Source organism: Ranitomeya imitator, chromosome 6 (assembly GCF_032444005.1).
Source record: "Ranitomeya imitator isolate aRanImi1 chromosome 6, aRanImi1.pri, whole genome shotgun sequence".
NCBI lineage: Eukaryota > Metazoa > Chordata > Amphibia > Anura > Dendrobatidae > Ranitomeya > Ranitomeya imitator.
This window is the reverse complement of record NC_091287.1, coordinates 167,415,338-167,434,696: the sequence shown is the minus strand read 5'-3', so window position 1 is coordinate 167,434,696 and position 19,359 is coordinate 167,415,338. Positions and strand designations below refer to the sequence as shown.

Genomic DNA, 19,359 nt, shown 5'->3' with positions numbered 1-19,359 from the left:
GAGCTTGTGTATTTACTTATTTGAATAATACTGTATGGAGCACTATGTGGTGCTCATAATACTGTATGGAGGACTATGTGGTGCCCATAATACTGTATGGAAGACTATACTGTCTAGTCTAAAATGAAAAGTCAGCAAGACCCAAAGTTTTTTTTCCACAGAACATAGCCCAGAGAACCACACCGCCTCTGATTCAGAGTATAGGATTCATTAGACCAGGAAACTTTCTTCCATAGTGCCATGGTCCCTTTCTGACATCCATGTGCCCATTACAGGTACTCTCAGTGGTGAACAGGGATCAGCATGGGTACTCTGACCTGTCTGCTCCAACATAGCAAGCTGCAAAGCCCTTTGTGACACCTATCGTAGCCAGCATTAAAGGGATCTGTAACATTGTACGTGGAGAACCACCTGCGTATAGCATGGTACAGAGCACGAGCAGGAACAGTGTCATATACATTTTTGTGGGCAATAAACTTGCATCTTATTCCTATCCCTGGTGTTTGCATGCAGATGAGTCCAGTGGGCGGACCTACTGATTGACAGCTATCTCTGCATTCAGTCATAGAGGGAAGGCTGTCAATCACTGAATAGACCCACCCACTGGACTCATGCCTACAAACACCAGGGAATTCATTGTAGAAGTTTTACTGAAACTTCTCATAGACACCTGTACATCAATCTGATCTCCTCCTCCCGCTCTATAACATCCTGTCTGCAGACCAGACCCCATTTTCAGCATCACAGGTCGCCTCAAACTTCTTTGGCCATTTACGTCTAGTATGAGGATGTTATCAGTTTATATGTGGAAGCCATGATGAACCGCTAAGGCTGAACGGACCTGGGGGCTGAGCTCATGCCCTCTGGCCTAGGCTGCCATGACAGCTGTGTGGGGGGCAACTGAGACAGTGTAGGGGAAGGCTGGCGTGTCTCCCCTCCCCTCATACATGTCACTGCCACGTCGAATGAGCCCGCAGGGAGACCGCCATAGTCCCAGTGCCCGGCCCTGTGCCCCCTGAGCACTCTCCGTGGACTCCTCCCCTCCTGTGCTCAGCGCTCTCCTTCCCCAAGTTATAGAGGGACTGATCCCCCCTCCTCTCCCTCTACATGGTCTCCTCCCACATGATGTGTATGATGAGGGGCTTGTACGACCTGAGAAAGGAGGGGGGTGTCCACGTTTACATATATCACTACTTGTCGCCCTCCGGCCGCGCGCGCACCGGTAAAGAAAAGTTCTGCACTGCATATACAAGTTGTTCCTCTGAGCCGTCTGTCAGTGCGGGGCGCCGGCGGGTACATGTAACCGGTGCCCGCATATCTCCCTGCCCGTACACGGCGCATACTCGTCGCCGAGCTGCCGCCCTCCTGCCAGCCTGTGCCCGCGGGCGCCGTGCCTGCAGGAGGGGCGCTCTGCTCCCGGACCCCTCACATACTTTCCTCACTAGCACCGCCCCCGCTCTCCCGCCCGCTCCCGTCCTCGCCGAGTGCTCAGCGCTCACCTCCTTCTCCCTCCTCTGCCCCCGCTGATACATCATGGGTGCACGGCACAGAACCAGCCCTGCCGCCGCTCCACCGGGGATGCCGGTCAGCCGCTGGCCGGTCCTGGCCCTGCAGGCCGCCTTTCTAGTAAGTTTTGTGACTTGCAATGACGCCCCGCCGGTGCCCGGGGACCAGCTGCACATAGACAGGACCTCGGTGCCCGAGCTGTGCCCGCGCACTGTCCAGGAGGGAGACTTCGTGCGCTACCACTACCATGGCACCTTCCCGGATGGCACAAAGTTCGATTCCAGGTAAGTGCCAGTAATAATAGATTGTATGATGACTGAGGAGGGGGCAGTACGGGCATGGTACAGAGGGGGCATGGTACAGAGGAGGCATGGTACAGAGGAGGCATGGTACAGAGGAGGCATGGTACAGAGGGGGCATGGTACAGAGGAGGCATGGTACAGAGGAGGCATGGTACAGAGGGGGCATGGTACAGAGGGGGCATGGTACAGAGGAGGCATGGTACAGAGGGGGGCATGGTACAGAGGAGGCATGGTACAGAGGGGGGCATGGTACAGAGGGGGCATGGTACAGAGGGGGGCATGGTACAGAGGGGGCATGGTACAGAGGAGGCATGGTACAGAGGGGGGCATGGTACAGAGGAGGCATGGTACAGAGGGGGGCATGGTACAGAGGGGGCATGGTACAGAGGGGGCATGGTACAGAGGGGGGCATGGTACAGAGGGGGCATGGTACAGAGGGGGCATGGTACAGAGGGGGGCATGGTACAGAGGGGGGCATGGTACAGAGGAGGCATGGTACAGAGGGGGGCATGGTACAGAGGGGGCATGGTACAGAGGGGGCATGGTACAGAGGAGGCATGGTACAGAGGAGGCATGGTACAGAGGGGGGCATGGTACAGAGGAGGCATGGTACAGAGGAGGCATGGTACAGAGGGGGCATGGTACAGAGGGGGCATGGTACAGAGGGGGGCATGGTACAGAGGGGGCATGGTACAGAGGGGGCATGGTACAGAGGGGGCATGGTACAGAGGGGGCATGGTACAGAGGGGGGGATGGTACAGAGGGGGCATGGTACAGAGGGGGGCATGGTACAGAGGGGGCATGGTACAGAGGAGGCATGGTACAGAGGAGGCATGGTACAGAGGGGGCATGGTACAGAGGGGGCATGGTACAGAGGAGGCATGGTACAGAGGGGGGCATGGTACAGAGGGGGCATGGTACAGAGGGGGCATGGTACAGAGGGGGCATGGTACAGAGGGGGCATGGTACAGAGGAGGCATGGTACAGAGGAGGCATGGTACAGAGCGGGCATGGTACAGAGGAGGCATGGTACAGAGGGGGGCATGGTACAGAGGAGGCATGGTACAGAGGGGGGCATGGTACAGAGGGGGCATGGTACAGAGGGGGCATGGTACAGAGGAGGCATGGTACAGAGGGGGGCATGGTACAGAGGAGGCATGGTACAGAGGGGGCATGGTACAGAGGGGGGGATGGTACAGAGGGGGCATGGTACAGAGGAGGCATGGTACAGAGGGGGCATGGTACAGAGGGGGCATGGTACAGAGGAGGCATGGTACAGAGGGGGGCATGGTACAGAGGGGGCATGGTACAGAGGGGGCATGGTACAGAGGGGGCATGGTACAGAGGAGGCATGGTACAGAGGGGGCATGGTACAGAGGGGGCATGGTACAGAGGAGGCATGGTACAGAGGGGGCATGGTACAGAGGGGGCATGGTACAGAGGGGGGGGATGGTAAAGAGGAGGCATGGTACAGAGGGGGCATGGTACAGAGGAGGCATGGTACAGAGGAGGCATGGTACAGAGGAGGCATGGTACAGAGGGGGCATGGTACAGAGGGGGCATGGTACAGAGGGGGCATGGTACAGAGGGGGCATGGTACAGACAGGGCATTACTGCTATCTACACACAGATCGTCATCCAGCCATGCAATCATCTATCCAACCAACCACTTAATCATCCATCCATCCATCCAATCATCTAGCTATCCATAAAATCAACCACGCATCATCCATCCATCCATCGTTTCATGCATCCCCTTTCATTTATTGCATTGGTCATTTTGTGGCCGCCCCTGCACCTAGGTTTGGCAAGTTGTGGCTGCAGCCATCACAACTCTTTGATTCGGGTAGGTTCTACCTGCAGTGGGATATAGACTTTTATTATTTTCCTGAGTGAGTGCTGCGGTCCGGCCCAGGAATCACTAATGCAAAAACTGTTGCAACTAATTAAATCTTTTTATGACAGTTTTTTTTGGGTAAAATAAAACCTTTGATGAACTGGGGCCCAAAGAAATAAGGTGCAAATAGTAAAGCCATTAAAAAGGAGAAAATTACCCCAGAAAACTGGAGAAACAACAATGAAAAAGTGGGGCCTTAATGTGAGGTGCACGATGCTAAGGTGCACCTAATTTATTAGGGGTCCGTGCAGGATTATGAAATCTATAAATTTAAAGGGGTATGCCACTACTCGACAACCCCTTCTCAATCCTTATGTTTCCCCCTTTTAAAATAACAACACGTATACTGGCCTCCAGTGGCGGTGCTGGCCCAGTGGTTTTGGCACTGCGTGTCCCAGCGATCGCATAACAGTGTGACGTTAGGTGAACCCCGTGGTCAATCAGCGTCCACTCTCTCCAGCTATGGGAAATAATAGGCGTCCGAGTAATGTGCAACTCAGTTAATTTACGTGCCATAATTTATGCCAAATTCTGCGGTAAATTGTCAGGCTGGGGCAGGCGCTTACTAGAGAATTTTAAAGAGCGGTGAAAAATTGAAATATAAAACAAATCATTCTTTTACATCTATGGAAAGGTGTAAGATGTCATGTCTTGCTGTGCATGCCCGAGTTATTCTATGGCCACAACAGCGGTGTGGGGGGTAAAAGTCACAGCATGTATGAATAGTGCCCTTACACCTGGGGGGCCTGCAGGCCCCTTACCAATCGGAGAAACGTCACTGCTTTGGAGGTTGGAAGCACAATTCTGCATTCACACAAAATGCAGGTCCCCATTGCAACTAGTACTATGCATAGGTGCCGAGAAGATCAGGATCATAATTGCTCCATCTTCTCCATTGTCTGAGTCTGCGAATGCCGGACTGCAGTCGGATCACATTCAAGTGCAGGCCGATGTTTTACACCCCCCCATAGACCTGCATGGGTGTGCATGGACTGATTATGGGATGCACTTTCGGCATGCTGTGATTGTTCTCTCATCCCGAATCGGCATGAGAAAGTAATCGCTGATCTGCACTGCCCCATAGTATAACACTGGGCCCAGAGCTAAGCGATAAACCATCAGATAGCCCTCGGACGTGTATACGCCAGTGTGAGCGAGCCCTAATAGTGAGTATATCGTATGCAGCATGACTTACAGGAGTTGTCAGTGTCCATGGCAGAGGTGGGCACCACATACATGGCCTGTGAACTTCATGCTACATCTCTGGGTGATGGTTTTTGTGATTCTCATACACCAAATATACCGTAAGTGTTATCCGTTAGCGCTCTAATGCAAGTATATTGTAAGCACATATAAATTCCATTATTATCCCATATAAGGCCCCATGAATGAAAACGATCACAACTCTAGTATATATATTCCAAGCTCTCGCCTCCACTTTTCCATGTACTCCTCATGTCACAGTCCTCAGTTTATCGCAGTAATGTGCTGTAAATCCATAAAATGTATCCAGCATGTGCCACATTTTCTGTGGAAGCAAACAGAGGACCTTCTCCAGCTCAGATCAGACCTGCAGTGATGCGTTGGGTAAGGTTCCGTGTAAAGTTCAGCGGATTCCCCTCCATAAAACATTTCTAATCATTTGTGCTAATTTGTCAGCAACGCTAGTTATGTGTGTGTCCTAATACCGAACACAAGAGCTGAAGATCAGCAGCAGCTTTATTTCTCTGGTCTCAATTAGGGGCAAGCTGAAACATGACTCCCAAGGATTGTCCACGTCCCCACATTTGCCTGTGAGTTAGAGGCAGTCGGATGCAAGGGAATGGCTTTTGCAGAGGCTGCCTGGAATATCAGTAAGGACGTTTTTCCCAACATTTTTATAGGCCTGGTCGGCTTAGAAGAAAGTTGTTAACACATAATTAATTGTTCAACTAAAGGTACCTTCACACATAACGATATTGTTAACGATATCGTTGCTATTTGTGACGTAGCAACGATATCGTTAATGAAATCGTTATGTGTGACAGCGACCAACGATCAGGCCCCTGCTGGGAGATCGTTGGTCGCTGAATAAAGTCCAGAACTTTATTTCGTCGCTGGACTCCCTGGAGACATCGCTGGATCGGCGTGTGTGACACCGATCCAGCGATGTCTTCACTGGTAACCAGGGTAAACATCGGGTAACTAAGCGCAGGACCGCGTTTAGTAACCCGATGTTTACCCTGGTTACCATGCTAAAAGTAAAAAAAAACAAACACTAGATACTTATCTACCGCCGTCTGTCCTCCAGCGCTGCGCTCTGCACTCCTCCTGTACTGGCTGTGAGCCGGAAAGCAGAGCGGTGACGTCACCGCTCTGCTTTCCGGCTCACAGACAGTACAGGAGGAGAGCAGAGAAGCAGAGCGCAGCGCTGGAGGACAGACAGCGGTAGGTAAGTATCTAGTGTTTGTTTTTTTTTACTTTTAGCATGGTATCCAGGGTAAACATCAGGTTACTAAGCGCGGCCCTGCGCTTAGTTACCCGATGTTTACCCTGGTTACCGGCATCGTTGGTTGCTGGAGTGCGGTCTGTGTGACAGCTCTCCAGCGACCAAACAGCGACGCTGCAGTGATCCGGATCGTTGTCGGTATCGCTGCAGCGTCGCTTAATGTGAAGGGGCCTTAAGTCCAACCATCTACTTCTAATGGTACTTCCTTGATACATGCAAACAACCACAAGGTGGCAGTCAAATTACTGTCACCTTAAAGAAGCCAACCATTAATAAAAACTTGAATACATTTTATTTAAAGAAACAAAAAATGAAGACAATACATATACATTTTAAAAAACTACTTCCATTTTTCCGGATATTCCCCCTAGGGAGAGCCATGAGAAGCACACAATTATAAATCAACAATAAAGTGCATATATCAAAAACAAAGAGACTCAGCTTCTCAAACAACACATAGACTGTATATAAGGTGCTATCAGCCTCCCCTTTCTAATGCTAGTGTCCTATGTTATTGAAGCAGCCCTTAGTACCATTATGTCCTATATTGCCACTATTAACCGATCATATTCCGGATCCCAACATACGGTACATAAAGTTATACCAGTGCCATTACCTAAGATAGGTCTTTCTATTGTGGGCCTCCTCTCCTGGCTTCTCCCTGCGCCCCGACGCGCGTTTCGCCCTTGCTTCTTCCGGGGGCGTGTCTATAGCCCGGCATGGTGACGTGTAAATAGTATAGCTAAGCCAATCCCCAACCGCCGCTACTTAGAATGTTACCGCCAGTTCCGTGTGACCTTCTGGCGCATGCGCAGGTTCTCTCTGCTCCGGATGTAATGACACTTCAGATCGCCCGCCGGGTGGACCGCAAGCTGGAACGCAAGCGGATACCACTAATGGCGCCGTCCGAAGTGAAGGGAGAGAGGAACCCACGCATGCGCACTATCATCAGGAAGTGCGACTTAAGGAAAAATACAAAGAAACAGAAAAAAAGAATCGCCTCATTCATTCAATGAAGTGCCGTGATACCCATAGTATGATAACAACAGGCTATTAGTGCAAAAGTGAATGGATCATCCATATATATCGAGGTTAAGTCTAGTAAGAAAGGTGACAGTAAATAAATAAATGAACAAGTGCACCATAACGGAGATAATACCCAATTAATACATTGATATATATGTAGTAAAGTGCATTATAATTATATTTACCAATGAAAATTAATAAAATAAAGTGAATAAGTGCCTCGTAACAGGATCACTATCCTCATTATCCATTGTAAAGTGCATAAGTGCTTAATCCTTTTACTTAGGATTAAAAAATCAATATGTGCAATAAATATAATAAAAATCCACAAATTTCAAAAATAATTTTAATAAATTACCCAAAATTACAGCCGTGAACCAGAGACTTAAGATTACAGTGCCTCAAAAGAGTGAGATATTAAAGTGACATAGTGCAAGTGATATGTAGTTAATAAATATAATATAAAAATTATTAGACCTAATCTTAGTGAAAATATCCATATTTGGATCAATGTTGTGAATTCTGTGGCTGAGTTCACTTCTGTGGTCACAAGTGGTATTGCAGTCTCTGGGCTTCCTCCCTCAGGTGTTTTGGTGAGCTCGTTGGCTGCCTTGCTATTTAGCTCCACCTGAGTCTGTCTTCCTTGCTCCTTGTCAATGTTCCAGTGTTGGATCTGAGCTACTGCATCTTTCCTTGGGCCTGCTGCTCTGCTAGATAAGTGCTTCTAGTTTGTTTTCTGTTTTTTCTGTCCAGCTTGCTATTAACTTTTGCTGGAAGCTCTGAGAAGCAAAGGGGTGCACCGCCGTGCTGTTAGTTCGGCACGGTGGGTCTTTTTGCCCCTTTGCGTGGTTTTCGTTTTAGGGTTTTTTGTAGACTGCATAGTTCTCTTTGCTATCCTCGCTCTGTCTAGAATATCGGGCCTCACTTTGCTGAATCTATTTCATTCCTACGTTTGTCTTTTCATCTTGCTAACAGTCATTATATGTGGGGGGCTGCCTATTCCTTTGGGGTATTTCTCTGAGGTAAGTCAGGCTTGTATTTCTATCTTCAGGCTAGTCAGCTCCTCAGGCAGTGCCGAGTTGCATAGGTAGTGATAGGCGCAATCCACTGCTGCTTATAGTTGTGTGAGGATAGATCAGGTATTGCAGTCTACAGAGATTCCACGTCTCAGAGCTCGTCCTATTGTTTTTGGTTATTGCCAGATCTCTGTATGTGCGCTGATTACTGCACGCTGTGTTGCCTGATTGCCAGCCATAACAGATCAACATAATAAAAAATATAATATTTAACATCATTTATTGCTATAAGATCCCACTAGAATACAAATTATTATCCCTTCAATATTGACCTATAAAAAATCTTATGTGTTGTCTATCTTATGCCGACCCATTACACAGTACCCCATAGCTATATAATATTAATATATATATACATATTTCTCATATGCATAAATATTCCAATTAACAAAATAACACAGAAATGAATGGATAGCAACATCTGTTCTTTGTTCTTGATGGACATCCATTCCCATAGAATCCCCTGGAAACACTTCAGATTCTTCACATTCCTCATAATATAGCGGCAGGAAAAGGATAATTAGTATATACTATAAATAAATAAAAAAGACAAAATTAACATCAAATATTAAAACATATATATACCCATAAAATCACCCATACCCTTAAAAAATACCTCTCAAAATGCTATCAATACATTACTATCTACAAAAATGCTGAGAAACCCAGGTTCTCCTTGAGACCATTGGGACTTAAAGTTCCCAGGCGATATATCCACTTGCTTTCCGCCTGGGCGAGAATTCTCCCCAGATCACCCCCTCGGATACCTAACGTAACCTGATCTATAGCCTTCACCACAAGACCCCTGCCATTGCACCCATGATGGAACTTAAAGTGTCTAGCAATAGGTTTCAGGGATACATCATTATCCACATCCTTGGCTCTTTCAATGTCCCTGACATGTTCTCTTGTTCTTACCCTCAGTTCTCTTGTGGTGAGGCCGATGTACACTTTGCCACAGGGACATTGTGCGTGATATACCACCCCTTGTGAGTTACAATTTAGATGCTTCCGAATCTCATATTGTCTAGATCCATCAAAATTACAAAAATTTGTTGCCTTTACATGATTATAGCACCCTTTACATAGACCACATGGGAAGAATCCCGGTCTTCCCATGTTTTTCTCACTTTTCTTCCGTTCATAATGGCTATGAACCAGGGTATCTTTTAAATTTGCCGATCTTTTGGCAACAAAAGATGGACGATCAGGTAAGATTCGTCTCAAAGTGGGATCCACTTGTAGCACATTCCAATGTTTTAATATGATTTCTTTGAGTTCTTGCCACTTGTTATTATAGGTTGAAATGAAATGTACTTGTTCCGGGTGATCTTGTTCTCTAGTCCTGAGGGAGTCTTTATACAGCAGTTGGTTACGTGGTATTTTGGAGGCTCTGAGGTATCCTCTTTTGATCATCCTTTTACTGTAGCCCCTTTCAGTAAATCTTCTTGTCAGGTCCCTGGATTGCTTCTCAAAACTATTTTCATCCGAACAGATTCTTCGAGCCCGGAGAAACTGTCCAACCGGAATTCCACGAATTGTGGAGATGGGATGGGAGGAGTCTGCGTATAAAAAAGAATTAGTTGATGTGGACTTTCTAAAAATATCCGTACTGACCACACCATCAGGATTCACTGTGATATTGATGTCCAGAAAATCAATTTCTCTTCCATATTTAAATGATAGTTTGATGTTCTTAGTATTGCTGTTAAGATGTTGCATCATACGTTCTAGGCCTTCCAAAGGACCTTCCCATATAAACAGAACATCATCGATGTATCTCATCCAGTTGTGAATATGACATACTCCCTGGATGAGATCATCTTGGAAAACCTCCCTCTCCCAGGCCCCCAAAAATAAATTCGCATACGAGGGGGCACAAGAGGCCCCCATTGCAGTGCCCTGCAATTGTAAATAAATCCGATTGTTAAAGGTAAAGACATTATGGCTCAATAGGAATTCAAGTAGAACCATGATTAGTTCCACCAAATCAGCTTCCAGAGACCCTGTATTTAGAAAAAGTCGGACAGCATTCAAGCCATCCTGATGCCGTATAGATGTATACAATGACTCCACGTCGGCCGTTATAAAAATCATATTTTCGTTCAGATATAGCTGATCCAGACGTTGCAAGGCCGACGTGTCTTTAATATAAGAAGGTAAATTGGTCACCAGTGGTTTCAAAAAGTAATCGATAATGTTCCCAATTAACTCACAGAGTCCCCCATTACCTGCCACTATAGGACGACCTGGGGGATCCATCTGATTTTTGTGGATTTTCGGTATCAGGTAGAGGGTGGGAAGCTTAGGATGGCTATCCCGAATCTGTTCCACCAATTTCTTGGTTACCAAACCTTGTGCCAGAGCCTTTTCCAAAATATCAACCAGCTCATCCTGAAAGGAGGACATGGGATTAAAACATAACCATTAGTGGTATCCGCTTGCGTTCCAGCTTGCGGTCCACCCGGCGGGCGATCTGAAGTGTCATTACATCCGGAGCAGAGAGAACCTGCGCATGCGCCAGAAGGTCACACGGAACTGGCGGTAACATTCTAAGTAGCGGCGGTTGGGGATTGGCTTAGCTATACTATTTACACGTCACCATGCCGGGCTATAGACACGCCCCCGGAAGAAGCAAGGGCAAAACGCGCGTCGGGGCACAGGGAGAAGCCAGGAGAGGAGGCCCACAATAGAAAGACCTATCTTAGGTAATGGCACTGGTATAACTTTATGTACCGTATGTTGGGATCCGGAATATGATCGGTTAATAGTGGCAATATAGGACATAATGGTACTAAGGGCTGCTTCAATAACATAGGACACTAGCATTAGAAAGGGGAGGCTGATAGCACCTTATATACAGTCTATGTGTTGTTTGAGAAGCTGAGTCTCTTTGTTTTTGATATATGCACTTTATTGTTGATTTATAATTGTGTGCTTCTCATGGCTCTCCCTAGGGGGAATATCCGGAAAAATGGAAGTAGTTTTTAAAATGTATATGTATTGTCATCATTTTTTGTTTCTTTAAATAAAATGTATTCAAGTTTTTATTAATGGTTGGCTTCTTTAAGGTGACAGTAATTTGACTGCCACCTTGTGGTTGTTAACACATAATTAAGAAGGCTTTTAGCACAGATAATAATAATCTTTATATAGCGCTAAAGGTACCTTCACACATAACGATATCGTTAACGATATCGTTGCTTTTTGTGACGTAGCAACGATATCGTTAAGGAAATCGTTATGTGTGACAGCGACCAACGATCAGGCCCCTGCTGGGAGATCGTTGGTCGCTGAGCAAAGTCCAGAACTTTATTTCGTCGCTGGATCTCCCATGGACATCGCTGGATCGGCGTGTGTGACACCGATCCAGCGATGTCTTCACTGGTAACCAGGGTAAACATCGGGTAACTAAGCGCAGGGCCGCGCTTAGTAACCCGATGTTTACCCTGGTTACCAGCGTGAAAGTAAAAAAAACAAAGACTACATACTTACCTACCGCTGTCTGTCCAATTTGGCTGATATTATTAGCCTAGGACATCGGCCTCCTCCCAGACTACAAAGATCAGCTCTCATCTGCCCCAGAAATGGCACATCCATAAGATGTGCCAATTCTGGCACTTAGCCTCACTCTTCCCAGGTGCCCTGGTGTGGTGGCAAGTGGGGTGATAATTGGGGGTGTTGATGTCAGCTTTGTATTGCCAGGTGGCATCAAGGCCAGAGGTCAGTCCCATTACTAATCCCATACTAATATTGTATAAAAAAAACACATCCAGAATAAAGTCCTTTAATTGAAAAAAATGACACAGACTCTTCTAATGAATGTAAATTTACCAAAGACACGTAAACTCACGTCAATGCCCAGTCCACTGAAGCCAATGTCTCCTGTAACAGAATTAAAATAATAAACAACAATATTCCTTACCTGTCCCCCAAGAAGATAATCCATTTGTCCCGCGATGCTTCTAGCTCTGTTACATCTAGATGGCAGGCTGCATTGTTTCGTTATGCGACTATACAGCGTGCTATCCAACAGAGATGCTTAGCTGTGCTTTCTTGCTCAGCTCAGTTCCTCAAAGTGAACTCCTTTCACCTCACTGATGTCAGGGCGTGGGTGAGAAAGTTCACACCCTCTCATGGTGCTGTCAGAAAGATCCTGCCATTTCACAGCCAATGAACTCCGTTCAAGTCACTGACGTCAGCGCGAGCTCCGTGGGAAAAGTGATAACGGCGTTTGCGCTGACGTCAGTGAGTTGAAATGAGCTGCTGCTCTGTCGACAATACGTCACCCAAGTCAAGCGAATTACTGGCAGAAGTAGTCCGTGACCATTCTGAGCGGGCAGAGATCGGTACAGGACAGGCAGGTAGTTAGCAACTAGCTGCCTATAAGTTTTTAGCCACATAGGAAAAAAATAATCAAAGTCATGTATCACCCCTTTAAATACTGTAGTCTCGAGTAAAATAAAAAAGCTTATACTCCTCTCCCGCACAGGAGCCGTTCCAGCAATGTTGGTGCTCCTGTGATATTGTTATGTCATGTGAGCGCTTCAGCCAGTCAGTGGCTAATAATGGGCTGCAGTTCTCATACATTCCTTGGACATACAAGTCTTGTCCCTTTCCTCTAATGTGGGTATCGGCACCTTTCTACAGACCCCAGTGCACAGAGCTGAGGGTATAAATGGACTGGGAATTTGGGGACACCCTCTAATACTCTGAGTGACATAAGTAGTGAATTACTATGTGCAGACAATTGCAGAAACGCAGGTAATATTATAAAAAAGCACCTGTCCTCCTAGCTAGCCAAACCAAGGATGGAAAGTGGGGATTTATCATAAAAGACATATACAGAACGAGCATAAATACACTCAGAATTCTGACCTTAAATGTCCTAAGCAACTTTATTCACAGAGAAATGAAATAAGATAGCGACATATTTATAAGCCAAGCTACAACCAGAGGCAGTCTGTCTGTTGGTTATATGGCCAGGATGGTGATGTCTGTACACAAAATTAAAATGCTTTATTTTGAAATGTTTGCAGTCAGTCTGTTTGCATAGAGCAGTGCCTCTAGCACCCACACACTGCTGTAGTGTGCCATGGATTCCAGACATAGCGCCTGTAGTCTGCTGTGGGCCATGCTGGACCTCGGTGTGCCTCAGATGGAGACACAAGTGAGAATCTGGGAAAAAGAGCCATGGCGTGCTCTATCACATGCAGTCTTAGGCCATGTTCACATGTTCAGGATTTTACATCAGAATCCAAAATCAGGAGTGGAACAATCAGAGAAAATTATAATAGACCCGCGTCACCACTCCTGTATTTATCACCCGCTCCTGGTATTGGCTTACAGATGCTGAGGTAAAATACTGACCAAATACTGAATGTGTGAATGTGGCCTAACAGAGGTATTCCCGAAGCATTGCTTCAAGTTATTCTGAAAAGACACACTTTTGTGACATATCATAAAACACAATGAAAACAATCCTATTTTTATACAAACATGTGACTGACGAGTAAAGCAGCATGGTGTGAAACAAGCCGCCCCACAAACCACTGTAATTTCCCAGAGGTGTAGATTACATGTGTGCTAAGTCTCTGCCACATCTCACCCCAATATAGAGCCCAGCAGCGTCTTGGTGCAGCCACGTTCATCTGATAGAAGTGGGTTTCACCTAAAAATTATGCTAATCAGTAGGCCAACATTTCGGATTTTAAATAAAGTATTCTAATTTACTGAGACAATGACTTTTGGATTTTCAGTGGCTGTAAGCCAGAATCATCAACATTAACAGAAATAAACATGTGAAATAGATCACTCTGTTTGTAATGACTCTATATAATATTTGAGTTTCACTTTTTGTATTGAAGAACTGAAATAAATTGACTTTTTGATGATACTCTAATTTTGGGAAAAGCACCTGTTGCTCTCAGCATGTCTGCTGACACCATAGTACGGTTACGGCGGCGTGCCTTTAGGCCAGGCAGTCGGGTAGCATGCTAGCCTTCTGAATAATAATGTAGTGCTACTACAAATGTACATTTTTCAGAGTCAGTGTGTTACAGGGATTTGACTTTTTTTATAGCTTCATAAAAAAATGGATTTCCTAAATTTCTCCAGGTTTACAAACGGACTTAATTTGTCACAAATGGCTCTAGATTCTGGTGCAAATAATTATAACTACGGTACATCACATAGCAGACAATACAGTATTTTGAAATAAAATGTACCAAAGAAGTTTAAATGTGGGCTAATGTTTGCTCTTCTAGACCTTACTCACATGTTTGATTCCCTGCAATAAAAATTCTTTAACTCCTGGGTCTCCATCTCGTTTGGGTATATGGGCATATAGAAAAAAATTGAATTTGAGGGGTTGCATTCTTTAAAGGACAAAGTGACATCTTTAGCGATACCATTTTTTTCTGTACACCTTTTTAACATTTTAGCCATGTTTATTTTATTTTTTTAGAGCTTGGGTCGTTATGGATGTGATAGCAAATGTGCACTCGTATTATAGTTATGTCCCCATATCCAGGTTTCCATATTGTAGTTATGTCCCCATCCAGGTCCGCATATTGTAGTTATGTCCTCATATTGTAGTTATGTCCCCATCCAGGTCCTCATATTGTAGTTATGTCCCCATCCAGGTCCCCATATTGTACTCATGTCCCCATATCTAGGTTTCCATATTGTAGTTATGTCCCCATCCAAGTCCTCGTATTGTAGTTATTGCCCCATCCAGGTCCGCATATTGTAGTTATGTCCTCATATTGTAGTTATGTCCCCATCCAGGTCCTCATATTGTAGTTATGTACCTATCCAGGTCCCCATATTATAGTTATGTCCCCATCCAAGTCCTCATATTGTAGTTATTGCCCCATCCAGGTCCGCATATTGTAGTTATGTCCTCATATTGTAGTTATGTCCCCATCCAGGTCCTCATTGTAGTTATGTCCCCATCCAGGTCCCCATATTGTACTCATGTTCCCATATCCAGGTTTCCATATTGTAGTTATGTCCCCATCCAAATCCTCATATTGTAGTTATTGCCCCATCCGGGTCCTCATATTGTAGTTATGTACCTATCCAGGTCCCCATATTATAGTTATGTCCCCATCCAGGTCCCCATATTGTACTCATGTCCCCATATCCAGGTTTCCATATTGTAGTTATGTCCCCATCCAAGTCCTCCTATTGTAGTTATTGCCCCATCCAGGTCCACATATTGTAGTTATGTCCTCACATTGTAGTTATGTCCCCATCCAGGTCCTCATATTGTAGTTATGTCTCCGTATTGTAGTTATTTCCCCATTCAGGTCCCCATATTTTAGTTATATCCCCATCTAGGTCCCCATATTGTAGTCATATCCCCATATCCAGATCCCCATATTGTACTGTAGGTATGGCCCCATCCATGTCCCCATATCGTAGTCATATCCCCATATCCAGGTCCCCATATTGTATTTATGTCCCCATCCATGTCCCCATATTGTAGTTATGTCCCCATCCATGTCCCCATATCGTAGTCATATCCCCATATCCAGGTCCCCATATTATAGTTATGTACCCATCCATGTCCCCATATTGGGGGAAAATTCAAGCACCCCGCATAGAAAAAAAATCCCATAAAAACAATCAGAGCAAGGATATAGTCATAAAAAATTGCTTTATTAATTAACAAATAGACTATATCATACAACAGAGCAAAAACTGCATATATATATAAAAATGTATATAAAAATGTATATAAATATATATAAGTGCCTGTAGTTAACTGGTGTCACATTTATATAAATCCTGTGTCCATCATGTCATACCACATGGCCCATAAGAACAAAAAAAAATGGGATGCAAATCACAAATAAATAATTAAAAAATGTATCAAGTAAAAGCAGGAAACTGCAAGAATGGGGGTGTAAGAGTTACTCAATCTAGATGTGCAAACAGTGCGTGCATGTGAAGCAACAGTACATCGCATTAACGGCAACTAACAAAACAGTGAATGAGCCGATGGGCAGTATAAGGGGACACTTACTAGTAATATGTAACTCCAGTTCCAGGGACCACCAGTAACTGTCCAGGGCACCCCGACGTGCGTTTCGGACGCACGATCCTTTCGGACGCACCCCCTGACGAAGGATCGTGCGTCCGAAACGCGCGTCGGGGTGCCCTGGACAGTTACTGGTGGTTCCTGGAACAGGAGTTACATATTACTAGTAAGTGTCCCCTTATACTGCCCATCGGCTCATTCACTGTTTTGTTAGTTGCCGTTAATGCGGTGTACTGTTGCTTCACATGCACGCACTGTTTGCACATCTAGATTGAGTAAGGGTATGTGCTCACGATGCAGATTTAGTGCAGTTCTGCAGCGTTTTTTTTCTGCAGCAGAAACGCTGCAGAACTGCACTGTGAGTTACAATTCAATGAAAATCAATAGAAAAAAAAAAAGCTGTGCACATGGTGCAGAAAAATCCGTGCAGAAACGCTGCAGATTTCAAAGAAGTGCATGTCACTTCTTTTGTGCAGTTCTGCAGCATTTCTGCACCCATAGGCTCCCATTTTGTGGGTCAAATCCGCATAAAAACTGCAGATGTAAAAACCATCTGCAGATTTTATGCGGATTAGGGTGCCAAAACTGTAGCAGACGGAAGTGACGTCAGTGATGTGGAGGAAGTGTGTGGGCGGAGTGCTCCTGTGCTCCGCTCCCCCCGTGCTCTTGTCCGCTCACCCCCGTGCTCCAATCACCCCCCCCGTGCCCGATCCACCCCCCCGCGCTCCGATCCACCCCACCATGCTCCGATCCCACCCCGTGCCCCCCCCCCCCATGTGCCCCCCCACCTCATCATACTTACCGTTCATCCCGGGGTCCGTCCGTCTTCTCCCTGGGCGCCGCCATCTTCCAAAATGGCGGGCGCATGCGCAGTGCGCCCGCCGAATCTGCCGGCCGGCAGATTCGTTCCAAAGTGCATTTTGATCACTGAGATATAACCTATCTCAGTGATCAAAATAAAAAAAATAGTAAATGACCCCCTCCCTTTGTCACCCCCATAGGTAGGTAGGAACAATAAAAAAATAAAGAATTTTTTTTTTCCCACTAAGGTTAGAATAGGGTTAGGGTTAGGGCTAGGGTTAGGGTTAGGTCTAGGGTTAGGGTTATGGCTAGGGTTAGGTCTAGGGCTAGGGTTAGGGCTAGGGTTAGGGTTAGGTCTAGGGTAAAGGTACCGTCACACTTAGCGACGCTGCAGCGATACCGACAACGATCCGGATCGCTGCAGCGTCGCTGTTTGGTCGCTGGAGAGCTGTCACACAGACAGCTCTCCAGCGACCAACCATCCCGAGGTCCCCGGTAACCAGGGTAAACATCGGGTAACTAAGCGCAGGGCCGCGCTTAGTAACCTGATGTTTACCCTGGTTACCAGCGTAAAAAAACAAACAGTACATACTTACATTCAGCTGTCTGTCCCTTGCCGTCTGGTTCCTGCACTGACTGCTGGCCGTAAAGTGAAAGCACAGCACAGCGGTGAGTCACACAGCGGTGACTCACCGCTGTGGCTGTGCTCTGCTTTCACTTTACGGCCAGCAGTCAGTGCAGGAACCAGACGGCAAGGGACAGACAGCTGAATGTAAGTATGTACTGTTTGTTTTTTTACGCTGGTAACCAGGGTAAACATCGGGTTACTAAGCGCGGCCCTGCGCTTAGTTACCCGATGTTTACCCTGGTTACCAGTGAAGACATCGCTGAATCGGTGTCACACACGCCGATTCAGCGATGTCTACGGGGAGTCCAGCGACGAAATAAAGTTCTGGACTTTCTTCCCCGACCAGCGACAGCACAGCAGGGGCCTGATCGCTGCTGCCTGTCACACTGGACGATATCGCTAGCGAGGACGCTGCAACGTCACGGATCGCTAGCGATATCGTCTAGTGTGACAGTACCTTTAGGGTTATGGCTAGGGTTAGGGCTATGGTTAGGTGTAGGGTTAGGTCTAGGGTTAGGGCTTAATTTAACTTTAAAAAACGCTTACAAAACTGCATGAAAAAATGCATAAAAAACGCACAAAAAACGCACTTCAAATCTGCACCAAAACTGCACTGTAAAAAACGCATCAAAAACGCACAAAAAACGCACCTGCAGATTCTGCCAGGAGATGCAGATTTAGTGCAGAAATGCAGCAGATTTTTCTGCACCAAATCTGCATCGTGTGCACACAGCCTAACTCTTACACCCCCATTCTTGTAGTTTCCTGCTTTTTCTTGACACATTTTTTAATTATTTATTTGTGATTTGCATCCCCCTTTTTTTTTTGTTCTTATGGGCCATGTGGTATGACATGATGGACACAGGATTTATATAAATGGGACACCAGTTAACTACAGGCACTTATATATATTTATATACATTTTTATATACATTTTATATATATGCAGTTTTTGCTCTGTTGTATGATATAGTCTATTTGTTATTTAATTAATAAAGCAATTTTTTATGACTATATCCTTGCTCTGATTGTTTTTATGGGATTTTTTTCTATGCGGGGTGCTTGAATTTTCCCCTTCATTATATGTAGTGTTTCACTACAGTACTTACACACTGGGTGTTCTTAGGGTATTTTATTTATTTATATAGTGATATTGATGTATATACGTTTTAGCAAATTTTTACCCTATGTACATTAGTGTGTTTTATTAATTACATGTCCCCATATTGTAGTCATTCCCATATCCAGGTCCCCATATTGTATTTATGTCCCCATCCATGTCCCCATATTGTAGTTATGTCCCCATCCATGTCCACATATTGTAGTCATATCCCCATATCCAGGTCCCCATATTATAGTTATGTCCCCATCCATCTCCTCATATTGTAGTCATATCCTCATATCCAGGTCCCCATATTGTAGTTATGTCCCCATCCATGTCCCTATATCCAGGTCACCATATTGTAGTCATGTCCCTATATCCAGGTCCCCATATTGTAGTTATGTCCCCATCCATGTCCCTATATCCAGGTCCCCATATTGTAGTTATGTCCCCATCCATGTCCCTATATCCAGGTCCCCATATTGT

General features: G+C 45.7%; 1 protein-coding gene across 1 annotated transcript in view; it reads left to right on the top strand.

Moving 5' to 3' along the window:
• Positions 1 to 1,156: 1,156 nt before the first annotated feature.
• The window catches only part of FKBP9 (FKBP prolyl isomerase 9), a 47,995-nt gene continuing 29,792 nt past the window's right edge, over positions 1,157 to 19,359 (top strand). Inside the window, exon 1 of the mRNA XM_069730275.1 lies at positions 1,157 to 1,790. Within this exon, the coding sequence (XP_069586376.1) occupies positions 1,534 to 1,790 (257 nt within the window). The 5' untranslated portion in view covers positions 1,157 to 1,533. The remainder of the gene's footprint in view (positions 1,791 to 19,359) is intronic.